Source organism: Pimephales promelas, chromosome 4 (assembly GCF_988280905.1).
Source record: "Pimephales promelas chromosome 4, fPimPro1.hap1.1, whole genome shotgun sequence".
NCBI lineage: Eukaryota > Metazoa > Chordata > Actinopteri > Cypriniformes > Leuciscidae > Pimephales > Pimephales promelas.
The window spans coordinates 48690523-48705328 of record NC_142772.1 but is presented as its reverse complement, the minus strand read 5'-3'; the positions used below and the strand labels follow the sequence as shown (position 1 = coordinate 48705328).

Genomic DNA, 14806 nt, shown 5'->3' with positions numbered 1-14806 from the left:
TTTGAATTTTGGAATTCGTTCCAACAGGCCTACCGTAGATCTTACACGAAATCACAGTGTAACTGATGCTAACGGGAAAACGTGTAACCTGTTTTTATGTTACTAGTTAGTTACCGAATCAAACTCAATATATTTTAAACGTTACCATTGCCAGTATCGATATGCTAGCTTGATAGTGAGTACTAGCAGCCATGTTAGTTGTTTATATTAATAATGATAAAGTTAGGCACGTGATTCTGACATGATGTCACTACTTGCTCCTCTCCGCGGCGCTGGTAAACGCGTCCTCCGCGTTCATGTGTTTTGGGGGCGTGGCTTTGTAAGGATCCCAGACGGGAGGGGGTGGGAGTGAATAAAATAATGAGCTGTGTTTAATGCAGCACTGAGAGGACTACAGACACTCGATTTGAATACTTTCTTTTTCAGAGTACTTACATTTTAATTATGTATTGGTATATATATATATATATATAAATTTGGGGATTTTTTTTTTTTTAGAAAATTTCTACCTAGCCCACCTTTAATCGATCACATTCGACCTTATTGTAAAGTGTTACCGATATTTTTAATATTCCTGGTATAAAACACACGTTTGGTTGTAGGCTTTTCTTATCTTGAATTATTGTATCCCACAACATTACAACATTATATTCACTAAGATAAATCATTTATATAGTAATTGCACCAGATTAATTGCATCTGTGCTGAAAGAATGGCAACAGCGTGACGTTGTGTGTATGTGTCACACAATATCAAATATAGACCTCGTTTATTTAGCTAAACCTTGACCTGCGTTTGGCGAGACTTAGCCATTATTAGGGATCCGGTCACACTTTAAACACCGGGACGGTTTGCATGCAGTTTTCCAGAAGTTCTCATGCTCTCTCTCTCTTTCATTTGCTCAGTTCATCCCTCTGTTTTGTTGATTTCTTGTCCTCTGTGAATTCACATGATCTCTTCCCACGAATAAATGCCCAAACTTTTCTGTCTTGTTTGTGTAAAAAGCACTCATATGATTTGGAACTGGATCGAGTAGATTAAATGGGTATGTCTTTTCTTGTCAATACAGTTGAAACTCTCATGTTCTGCTCAGTTTTACCGTAGCCACCCTTTTCCAGATGTGTGTCAGGTGTTCGACGAGCCGATGATCTGTGACCCTGCTATAAGATTGTATACTGATCATGTTCTGAATTATCAATCACGAGCCGATGGTTTTCATTGGCCAATCCCTCAGACGCTTTTAGCCAATCAGCTGTCATTCCTGGTTCTGCTGAGAGGATGAATGAGTCTGAATGGTACAATCACAGATAAGAAATCTGCGGATGCTGCATTTGGCTGATCCGGATCCGTCATCGGCTCCACCGTCTCGGAAAGGTCAACAGATCCCAACATTATAGGCGATGTTTCAGTTTATGTCACCGTTTTTAATACGTCTATGATTTGTTATCAGATTACAAACATGAAAATGACAACACAACCATTTTTTTTTTATAAATAAAAGACTGATGTCATTATAAATGAACGATATATATTTTTGGATATACAGTGATATTTTTACAGTAACAAATCTACTGGATATTACATAATATATCTGTTAATATTAATAGTAAAATGTCTTTTTGAGCATAATTAGAAAAACTACAATGTAAATCAAATCATTATTTTTTTTTAATTGACATGATATTATCTGTTCTGCAATAAATACCATAAAAACCTGATGTTGCTGGGTAAATTAACACTTATATTATGTTTTTATATGTAATATAATGCTTTTGTATGGCTACATAGGGCTGTCAAACGATTAATCGTGATTAATCGCTTACAAAATAAAAGTTTGTGTTTACATAATATATGTGGGTGCCCTGTGTATAGTTATTTTGTATATATAAATACACACAGACATGGATGTATATTTAAAAAAAAAATATTATTTTTATATAAATATTTATATATAAAATACATTATATATAAATCTATATACATTCTATACATGAAAATATTTATTTTGGGTGTATTTATATATATAAAATAATTATACACAGTGTACCCACACTGTAAAAAGATTTGTTATCACAACATATTTTCTTTTGTCAAATCAACTTTATAATAATTTATTTAGTTGAGATAACTTATTATTAATGATGAAATTAATCTCCTTCATTGTATTAACTCACTTTTTCCAGTTCAATCAACTTAAAATTTTAAGGCAACCAGGTTGCTTATTTTTTTAAGTTAAACCAACAATATTTTACATTTTTTCTTTTGTCAAATCAACTTAAATAATTTATTTAGTTCAGATAACATATTATTTTGAGTTTCTGATGATTAAATCATTCTCCTTCATTGTATTAACTCACTTTTTCCAGTTCAATGAACTGAAAATTTTAAGGCAACCAGGTTACTTACTTTTTTAAGTTAAACCAACAATATTTTTTTACAGTGCACATATATTATGTAAACACAAACTTTTATTTTTGCGATAAATCATTTGACAGCCCTAGTTAATACTCAAAAACATGTCTGTTCTTTTACCCGGCATTAATTGTACAAACGTTGTTTATGTGTAATTTCCAAAAATATATACTATAATACAGTACCATATAAAACTATACCATATACACATGTTTTACCAATACTGTTACATTTTTATCTGCAATATGCAGATTTATACAACATTTTTTGCAGAATGCACCTGTTGATTCACATTAAAAACTTTAGATTTAGAAACATTGTGCATTAATATTACTTATGAATGGGAGAAAGAGCAACGCACATTAAAGTCATAGTAAAGTTATGTCATTTAAATGTGAGATTTTCCGACTTCCCTTGAAAGTGACTTTGTTTATATTGACCTTTCCAAAATGGTGCATTAATGCTGATCAGATTATGCTTTTAGAGTGTAACTCTGCCACATTTTCCTAAAACTCAAAGCAGATTCGCAGCGTCTAGTTATGGATTGACATCTGTGGTCACACAGGCGACAGATTCATGAATTCTCTCTATTGGCTGTCAAATCTTTCTACTGACAGAGCCGGTTCAGTGCCATTGGTGATTTACGACGTTTTTCATTGACATGGTTTCACTTCAGTAGCACTTAAAATACTGTATATACTGTATAGTTTGTTTTCTTCCTGTCAATATTTGAGTGGTGTAATGTTTGTCTAGATGTTCGACAGGGACAAACGGACGACTAGCCGACTAAATAGGCCCGATAAAAAAGTCATTTAGTACACAAGTCGTTACACTAAAAGGGACCCAAGCGACGATTCTCCGAACCCAACCCAATGTGGCTTCTTTGCTCGCGTTGTTGAAAGACTCATGACAATTGCTGAGAGCAAATGCACTAAATTCTCATTGCGCATGCTGACCGATAGCGACAAGGCTTTCTGAACGTGACTGGGGTCCCTTTGAGATGTTAGTTCTCCATCTTAGAAGAAACACCCCTCTCCCTCCACCCGTTCATCTGTGCAGTCCGTTGTCCCGACATGCTTTCTCTCTCCCCATCATGCATGGCCATCTATACTTCCGATTTGTTGAGATCATACGATGTGTGTCCGAGCGAAAAAGACCGACTTTTCAGATTTTGGTTTCGGGGGTTAATTTTTTTTTTTTTTTTTTGTATGTCCACTCTTCTTTTGGTTTTTTTGTTGGAATTGTCTCCTTAGTCTGTGGATCAATTATCTTAGCCTGGATACTAAAAGAATTCATTGTCTTTTTCCCATTTCGCTGCGGAGAACTTTCCTTTCTCCTTTTTGTTTTTCCTTTTTCTTCCTTTGTTTTGTTGATATTGCATACGTGTCACTGATTGAAGCGGAAGGTAGGTAACGCTCTGCCTACGCACGTGGAGAATGTGACAAGCACCCTAGCTTGACATCCGTGTCTCTCTCTCTCTTTTTCTCTTTGTTTATCTGAGGAAAACCAAAGGTTGGCGGGTTGTTGATTCTCATTGTTTTCCTTTTAGATCTGTTTGCTCTTCTTTCATTCTCTATTTCGCCCTTTTTTTTCAATCTGATATCTACCTTTGCTTTCATGCTTCAGTCTTCAGTACACTGTCCTCCCCACAGGTCCATCTCTTGTCTGCGTTTTGTTTATTATTATTATTTTTATTATTTTTCGGTAGAATGCATTTCCTGTCTGTGTCGCATTCCTTTTGTCTTTGGTGAAATGGTACGTGTCATATAATTTGGTCACTTTCCCTCCTTTTATTTCATTTATTTATTTTTGATACATAAGGGCTGCTTCTGAAGTATTTGAGGTTTATTGTTTTCATCTGATATATATATATATATGGTATTATAAGTTTTTTTTTGTGTTTGGTTAAGTTAGTGTCTGAGAAATCTGCTTCCTTTTGATGCTAATAATCATCATTATAATAATCTACAGCATTGTGGTTAACGAAACAGATGGAATAGACGTTGCGTTCCCTATTTCAGTCTTTTTCAAGACCCCATGAAATCCAAATCAAAGTGTTGTAGCTTTCAGCTAGCATGTGTGGCTTTAAGTGCTTGTGTACTACTAGTAATCGACATGTTTTGTCCAATTAAATGCTCTATGTTCCTCTCCGTAAATTAAAAATACCCTACTGAAACAATTAGCTGAAACAAATCATGATTAGCCTTTAGTCTTTAATCGTTCTTAAGGCTATTTCCCAAGACGCAATCAAGTTGTTAAATGTTGTTTTGCTACAGTAACTTAAAACTAACCGAGTGTCGATTCGTTGGCGGAGGCTATTTACACTGACTCCGCCCCCTGACACTGATCCGTTTTGCCCGAACACACTCGACTCGCTTTTCCCATCACATCTCAGATCGGAAAGGTATTTAAATATGCTATTTTCAGTCTAAATAGCAGCTATCACTAAGAAAATGTGCTTTTTTTCAAGTCCAGAACACATCATACCCAAAAATATTTGAAAAAATCATAATTAACCACAAATAAAAAAATACGTATGCATGTTGTAGAATACTTTTCAATTTAAATAATGTATGGTTCTTGATTTTTTTTGTTTATTTGTTGCGTCAAAGTAAAGGAAAGTTTTGGGAAATGAAATTCCCATGAAAATGACATATTTGTTTTTTTTTTTTTTTAAAAATAGGCTAAAATAGGCTTCATCATGTTTATGCAAAATGCAATTTCTTAAATCCTTCCTTTGATTTTGAGATGCATTATGAGACAAACATGTCCTTGATAAGTTTTTCCTGTTTAACACCAGTCATCATTACATATTTGGGTCTTTAATAGGCGTGTTTCCATTACAGATTTGCGCAAAACTTTTGCGATATTTTCCAAATGTCGATAAAAAACTATTGCGAAATGATGAGCAGTTCTCGCGCTCCAGTTCACGAAGATCATAAAGCGCGCCTGATTGTTTTATTTTATTTTACAAAAGCACAACGTTTTCTTGTTATTGTGACATTACGCAAATAAAAGTAGTTGCGAATAATGTATTATTATTTTTGTTCAACCTGTACTATGGTTAATAAAAGCGTCTTCTACATATGTAGCCTAATAAATATTATATTATAGGCTATATTATGTTAGAATAGGCTAATGATGATAATTATTATTATTATTTGCGGACACACAAGTCAGGTGACTGTAAATGCGCAAAATCCGTTTCCATTGCAGCTTTGCGAAAAAAGAAAAACCTCCTCATGCGAGCGTAAAAACTTTTTGGCGATAAACTTTGCGATTTTTTGCGATAAAATTTGCCAAATTGGCGTGTTTCCATTGAGCGTATTTTCATTTCATAATTTCAATTTGCGCAAATTGAAGTTGCAGCTAGTGACCCGTATGGATCTCTAACCTCCACATTAGTATAAAACTATCCTGATATCTTAATAACAATAACAAAAGAATAAAATAAAGCATATTTTGATACCTTTTGGAACTTGAATTTGAGCTGATGCTTTCCCGTCTCAACCATAATCTCAAAACGATTGCGTTCAAAATCAATATTTAATCACCAAATCCACCAACACTAATTTTCGATTTAGTAAATCGCCAAGTCATCTCAAGTTTTGCTAATGATACTAGCGCGATTTTTTTTTGTTTTCTGCCTGCGGTAATTATGAGTGAAGCATCACATTATCATTGTGCATCAGACATCGCCACCTTGAGGATTAAAGGTTAATTGCACTCATCAGAGATTCAAATATTAGTACACATTATTTTATCTGTTTTTTCTTTTCTTGTTATATTAAGGACTAGATTGAGGATCGCTAATAAGTTTGATGTGTAGCTTTAAAAGCGAATGAATGACGTCCCGGGTCGATAAAGACAAGAAACAAGAAACACAAGCCAACATTAGGCAATCAGAAATAACTTTCATGGGGTCTTTAACTTGATGGATAACCCGTAATGCACATTCAAGCATTCGCACCGATGAAATGCACCCAGCCCACACACTGTGAAATCCGTTTGAATTTGATTTATTTTGTGTGTGTGTGTGTGTGTGTGTGTTTATTTTTTAATCTTCTTTCTTTTTGGTTTGATTTTCATGCATTGTTTCATACTCACTATCCAGGGAAGGGTGTTGTGTCTTTTTCTCTTGCATTTTGTGAATCTAATGATGCACTTATGTTGCCCCACTTTTCCCTTCTCTTCATACCTTACCTACTAAAGGAGGGAATACCACTTTATTGGTAAGTGGATGTTAACCAAAAGGGAGTTGAAAAACAGAATAACCATTTAAAAAGCTATTAAAACAGGAAATGGGTCGCTGTTCACATCTCAGCAATTGTCTGCAGGACAAAACAAATCCACAAGCAAGTTCTATTGAGTAGAAGACCAAATGTTTTCTAATTCGATTGAATCTATTCTTGTGAATCTTTATTTCGTTCCTTCCATTTCTGTGATGTTCCGTCAAGTTGTCTATTTTAATTTTCTAGTTTTATTTTTCACCTTTTTTGTTTTTGTAGCTCTTTCTGAAAAATTGAACAAGTCCTCTTTCTCTACTGTATATATATATTCCAGTCTCTTTATACTCTCTCTCTGAACTTATTTTCTTTCACAGTTACGCATATATTTATATATTCCCTCTTTCCCCTCTTTTGTTTCGATTTTCTTTTTCGGGACTATTCTTTTCAAATCATTATGGTTTTGCATGCCGAGTATTGCATGCGCTGCACAATAGAGGACTGTCTATAAGCCAGAGAACAATCCTAGCACTTTCTTTTAGATATTTTTTTGCCAAGTACACGATAACGCTCTTTCACCCGGGAGGAACAAGAGTCTAATTTCACTGTTCTCTTTCTGTTTTTTTTTTTTTTTTGTTTTTTTTTTTCACATTTATTTCTTTTCCCCTTTGGTTTGTTGGTTATCCTTCATCTACAGAAGCTTGGATCTCTGGCTCCGTCTCCTTCGAGCGCTTCGCCTCATCTGAGAGCTGTGAAACATCACCCCGCTCTTCCCAAGAGTCCCGGAGGATCCGCGCTCCCGCCGGGAGAGGACGACGGGAGACGCAGCGGGAGGCCGAGGGTTCGAGAGAAAACGTCTCGCTCGCCGGCGCACAGCAGCGACTCCCAGCGCGAGACGCACGCTAAAAACAAGAGTCAGAAGAAGTAAGAACATATTTTATTGTCTTAAATCTCTGCATTAACATTATATTTTATACAAATCAATTATATTACTACTAGGGCTGATTAATCGCATCCAAAATAAAAGTTTGTGTTTACATAATATATGTGTGTGTACTGTGTGTAAATATTGTGTATACAAATACACACATTTGCATGTATATTTATATATAATTGATATTATATATAAATTAGTGCTGTCAAATGATTAATCGCAATTAATCGCATCCAAAATAAAAGTTTGTGTTCACATAATATATGTGGGTGCTCTGTGTATAATTATTTTATATATTTAAATACACACACATGCTTGTATATTTAATAAAAACTATTATTTGTATATAAAATATTTATATTTATATATAATATAAATTATTTATCAATCTTTACAGTACTATATACATAAAAATATTTCTTAAATATATACAGGCAAGTGTGTGTATTTATGTATATATATATATATATAAAATAATTACACACGGTGCACACACATACTTTTATTTTGGATGCGATTAATCGCGATTAATCGTTTGACAGCCCTAATTACTACTGGTCAAAAGTGTTTTTTTATGTATTTAAAAGAAGTTTCTTATGCTCACCAAGTCTGAATTGTAAAATATTATTAATTTAAAATAATGTTTGTTTGTTTTTTAGGGCTGGTCAACGATTAATCACGATTAATCGCATCTAAAATAAAAGTTTGTGTTTACATAATATATGTGGGTGTACTGTGTATAATTATTTTGTATATAAAAAATGCACACACATTCAACATGTGTTATTTATATGTAAAATATTAATATTTATATTTCATATAAATTATGTATAAATATATGCAAATACTTCTTAAATATAAACATGCATGTGTGTGTGTGTATTTATATATAAAAAATAACTATACACACTACACACACATATATTATCTAAACACAAACTTTTATTTTGGATGCGATTAATCGTGATTAATCGTTGCCCAGCCCTAGTTTTTTTCTATGTGAATATATAGTAAATTGTAATTTATTCTTGTGAATATTCAGCATTCAGTGTCACATGACCCTTCAGAAATTCAAATCACCTTAGAAAGAGCATTTCTATCTACAGTACACACACCGTGGGTCTGCTTACATCGACATGTTGTTCTTCGTGTTAAGAAGCTGCTAAAGTCAGCGAATGACACAATGAACAAGTCACAATAATATTCACAATAACATTGCTTTATTGAATAATTAAGTAAACCTAATTATTTTATTTATCTTTATAAAGAAACCTCAATTCTTAACTGGCTCCTCTTGTTGGCCGATGTAACTTCTATTGGTTGCAATTCGTAATCTCACCACTAGATGCCGCTTAAAAGCACACACTGCACCTTTAAGTTTCGGAGAAACATCTACAATTGGAACTCAAGGATATCAGACAGCATTTCTCCAGTCTACTCCTGTTTTCTCCCACAGAACCAAAGGATCTCATTCATCTAAGCGGCACCATCGCGGACGCGCTCAAACCCGGCACCGGAGTTCCTCTGTGTCACCGGGCCGGCACAAACACACGTCCAAGAAGAAGAAGAGCAAGAGTCACGGGACGGGCCGGCAGAGGAGCAGCTCCTGGAGCAGCGAGAGGTCTTCATCTCGAGATCACTCCAGAGAGTGTGTGTCCAGCAAGAACAAGTCCCCACACGCACGCCAGAACAACTCCAGGTACACACAGATTCATAGGAGAAACTCATTCATATTCATGAGATAAGCATTATGCATAACTACATGTAATTAACTCTCAACCAAACCTTAATCCTACCCTAGGGAGAGAGACAGCCCTCATCACTCGGATGCGGAGAGATCTCGTCGTCGTTCTCGCAGTTATTCCCCCATCCGGAAGAGACGGAGAGACTCGCCCAGCTTCATGGAGGCTCGCAGGATCACCAGGTACAGTTACAGCAGCGGTGTGAGACGGCAGGGCGAGCTCGTTCTTCATCCACAGGCTCCAGGGCTGCGTTTAACTCCACTTTTAGACATACGTTCATGAATTGACACACATCCGGAGGGATTTAAACGCAGCTCCTGGTCGCCCCCGCTGGTCGATGTCTGAACTACACCATTAAGGGGCAAAAGGCATTCAAAAGTAGTCGTGCATTAAAGCATATTTTGAGCGAATGTTTCATTATATTTATTGCAAAGGTTCATTAAGCATGAAATGGGTGTTTTTTCACAGTAGGATAGTTTCTTGTGTTTTTATGTAGTTAGGTCTGCTTTATTTCTATAGTGCTTTTTATAGTGAGTGTTTCAAAGCAGCTTTACAGAGATAACAGGAGAATAAAGCAACAAAAATTTGTCAAAGTAGTCCAGCTTAAGTAAGTACAGTGATGGTTCATTTCTGTAGTCTAAAAGTTATTAGTTTAGTTAGTTTATATATTGTATCTGGATGTCACATGACATTTACAACTTCGGTGATTGGCTCCTAAATGTGTCCATAAATATGAAAAGAAAATATGATTATGAACCACTCAAATGGGGAATAAGAAATATGCACATTTTCTCTTTAGTTTGGGGAATACATAGCAAATAAATACATAGACCAGTGTTGTTTTAGGATTATGTAAATACTAGTATTTATTCATATTTGTAATTATTGTTGTTGTTTTTAATTTACATTTAAGTTTAAGTTTTAGTAGAAGTTTTTCATCAAATATTTTTATTTTATTGTATTTCAGCTTTATTTCAGTTACCAAAAACGATTCACAGTAACAACACTGGTAAAGTGAAGCAGCACTGACACCTGCAGGCCGGTCTGTGCACTGCATCATTTAAGTGTTTGAACTGTTCATAAGCATTATAATCTGCATTAATTGGAAAGCAGTGGGAAATATTGTTTTCTTCTCTGAGCTCTGATCTGTCAGGTGTGCTCACTCTCTCCAGTTTGAAGGCTTTTGATGGCGACATCACACCAGAATGATGCTGATCTGCAGGCATGGTTACCATGGTAACTGTTGTCATGCATCAGGACCCCCTGGTTCACTCCTGAAGCACAAGAGTACAACTGCCCCTCCTTACTATATCTGTCTCTTTACCTTCCGTATCACACTCACACACACACACACACACACACACACACACACACAAACAAACACACACACACAAACACACTCATTCACTCACTTACTCACTTACTCACAAACAAACTCACTCACACAAACACTCACTAACTCACACACACTCACTCACTCACAAACTCACTCACTCACACAAAAACTTACACAAATTCTTACTCACTCACTCACTCACTCACTCACTCACTCACTCACTCACTAACTTATTCATACAAACACTCGCTCACTCACTCACTTACTCACAAACAAACTCACTAACTCACACACTCACACACTCACTCACTCACACACACACACACACACACACACACACACACACACTCACACACTCACTCTCTCACACACTCACTAACTCACACAAACACTCACTCACAAACAAACTTACTCATACAAACACTTACACAAAAACTTACTTACTCACTCACTCACTAACTTACTCACACAAACACTCACTTACTCACTAACTCACACACTCACTCACAAACAAACTCACTAACTCACACAAACACTCACACAAACACTCACTCACTCACTCACACACACTCACTTACTCACAAACAAACTCACTAACTCACACAAACACTCACACAAACACTCACTCACACAAACACTCACTTACTCACTCACACTCACTCACTCACTCACACACTCACTTACTCACAAACAAACCCACTAACTCACACAAACACTCACACAAACACTCACTCACTCACTCACACACACACACACTCACTTACTCACAAACAAACTCACTAACTCACACAAACACTCACTCAAAAACTCAAACACTCACTCACACACTCACTTACTCACAAACAAACTCACTAACTCACACAAACACTCACTTACTCACACACACTCACTCACTCACTCACACACTCACTTACTCACAAACAAACCCACTAACTCACACAAACACTCACACAAACACTCACTCACTCACTCACACACACACACTCACTTACTCACAAACAAACTCACTAACTCACACAAACACTCACTCAAAAACTCAAACACTCACTCACACAAACACTCACTTACTCACACACACTCACTCACTCACTCACTCACACACTCACTTACTCACAAACAAACCCACTAACTCACACAAACACTCACACAAACACTCACTCACTCACACACACTCACACAAACACTCACTTACTCACACACACTCACTCACTCACTCACACACTCACTTACTCACAAACAAACCCACTAACTCACACAAACACTCACACAAACACTCACTCACTCTCTCACACACACACTCACTTACTCACAAACAAACTCACTAACTCACACAAACACTCACACAAACACTCACTCACTCACTCACACACACACACTCACTTACTCACAAACAAACTCACTAACTCACACAAACACTCACTCAAAAACTCAAACACTCACTCACAAACAAACTCACTTACTCACAAACAAACTCACTAACTCACACAAACACTCACTTACTCACTAACTCACACAAACACTCACTCACAAACAAACTCACACAAACACTCTCACTCACTCACTCACACAAACACTCACTCACACAAACACTCACTCACTCACTCACACACACACACTCACTTACTCACAAACAAACTCACTAACTCACACAAACACTCACTCAAAAACTCAAACACTCACTCACAAACAAACTCACACAAACACTCTTACTCACTCACGCACACACACACACTAGATTGTGGCACGGATCAGAATCTCTTGGTTCAGTCCGAGTCATATAACTCTCTTTAGCTTTAGCGTCCTCAGCTAACCTCACAGGAACACAGCGCTTGCTAACAGATGCTCACCGCAAATGCTAAAAGCTAATGGAGTGTGAATGTGTATCTAAACATACTCTGGCTGTGTCCAAAATCACATACTCTCTTGAGCAGCTACATATTTTGAATGAGTAATAACTTTACGATTGCTATTTTTTTTTCCTTACACCATGAGTATATGAAGTATAAATGTATTTACATAGATCATCCGAGTTTGTGTTGCCTACACTTTTATGAGTAAACCTGAACATACTTCTTTTGTCACATACGCGTTTGGCCTACTATTTAGTAGGGAAGTATGCGATTTGGGATGCAGCCATTAAGAACTAATGTTTCTCTTTGAAGACGGAGCCCATGGCGTGTGTGATTTCACGATGATACCGCAGAATTAGTGTGTGTTTAACTCTCACTAACCAAAGCTGAACGTCCTCTCTCAGACATTTTCTCTTACAGAAACTAATCATCACTGCAGCACACTGACACTTCCACCGCTTTGACCCAAATGTGATTATATGTTATTTAAGTTCAGACTGAGATAACAATGTTTTATGAATACGCTAATTTTTTTCATGGTTTTTAGCTGGTCCAATGTGGTCGATTAAGTTAATCACAGCAGGGTCACCTAAAAATGATAACATCTAAAGGAACTGTTTTATTCAAGTGAAAAATATGACTTTAATATTGAAAGATTGAGAACCCCGTATGTGTGAAGCTAGAAAAGCTAGACGTTGAAAGCTAGGCGTTGGACCAGCGAGAAACGGCTGCCATTTAAAACAACTCACACTCACTTTCTTTTCTGGATGAAAGTGATAAGTGACATTTATTGAAGCTTGTTTCCGCCACAGAAGAAAACATTTTAAAAGATAATTACGACTTTTTTTTTGACAACTGATTTTATAACACTCAACCATGACTTTAAAACATTCAATTCTGACTTTACAACACACAATTGGAACTTTATATCACGCAATTCTGACCTAATAACACAATTCTTACTTTATATCTCGCAATTTTGACTTTATAACTCACAATTCTGACTTTTTAATCACACAAATCTGACTATAACACTCAATTGCGACTTTATCTCGCAATTCTGACTTTATATCACGCAATTCTGACTATAACAAACAATTGCGACTTTATATCACACAATTCTGACTTTATAACCCAATTCTGACTTTATATCACACAAATCTGACTAACACGCAATTCTGACTTTATATCACTCAATTCTGACTTTATCACACAATTCTGCCTTTATATCTCGCAATTCTGACTAAAACAAACAATTGCGACTTTATATCACACAATTTTGACTATAATGCAATTGCGACTTTATCATGCAATTCTGACTTTATATCACACAATTCTGACTATAACAAACAATTGCGATTTTATATCACACAATTCTGACTTTATAACGCAATTCGGCCTTTACAACACAATTTTGAATTTATAACTCACAATTCTGACTTTATATCACGCAATTCTGACTTTATATAACGCAATTGCGACTTTATCACGCAATTCTGACTTTATATCTCGCAATTCTGACTAAAACAAACAATTGCGACTTTATATCACACAATTCTGACTATAACGCAATTGCGACTATCACGCAATTCTGACTTTATATCACACAATTATGACTTTATAACGCAATTGTGACTTTATCACGCAATTTGGACTTTATAACACAATTCTGACTTTATATCACGCAATTCTGACTATAACAAACAATTGCGACTTTATATCACGCAATTCGGACTTTATATCTCGCAATTTTGACTTTATAACTCACAATTCTGACTTTATATCACGCAATTGCGACTTTATCACGCAATTCTGACTTTATATCTCGCAATTCTGACTAAAACAAACAATTGCGACTTTATATCACACAATTCTGACTATAACGCAATTTCGACTATCACGCAATTCTGACTTTATATCACGCAATTCGGACTATAACAAACAATTGCGACTTTATATCACACAATTCTGACTTTATAATGCAATTGCGACTTTATCACGCAATTCGGACTTTATAATGCAATTTTGACTTTATAACTAACAATTATGACTTTATATCACGCAATTCTGACTTTATAACTCACAATTATGACTTTATATCACACAATTCTGACTATAACGCAATTGCGACTATAACGCAATTCTGACTTTATATCACGCAATTCTGACTAAAATAAACAATTGCGACTTTATATCACACAATTCTGACTTTATAATGCAATTGCGACTTTATCACGCATTTCAGACTATATAACACAATTTTGACTTTATATCACGCAATTCTGACTATAACAAACAATTGCGAC

The 14806-nt window shown here is 35.7% G+C and overlaps 1 protein-coding gene across 1 annotated transcript in view; it reads left to right on the top strand.

The window, feature by feature from the left end:
* Positions 1–14806, top strand: part of srrm3 (serine/arginine repetitive matrix 3) — a 74368-nt gene that overhangs the window by 57645 nt on the left and 1917 nt on the right. Inside the window, exons 11-13 of the mRNA XM_039661539.2 lie at positions 7336–7562; positions 9029–9271; positions 9374–9496. Of these exons, the coding sequence (XP_039517473.2) occupies positions 7336–7562; positions 9029–9271; positions 9374–9496 (593 nt within the window). The remainder of the gene's footprint in view (positions 1–7335; positions 7563–9028; positions 9272–9373; positions 9497–14806) is intronic.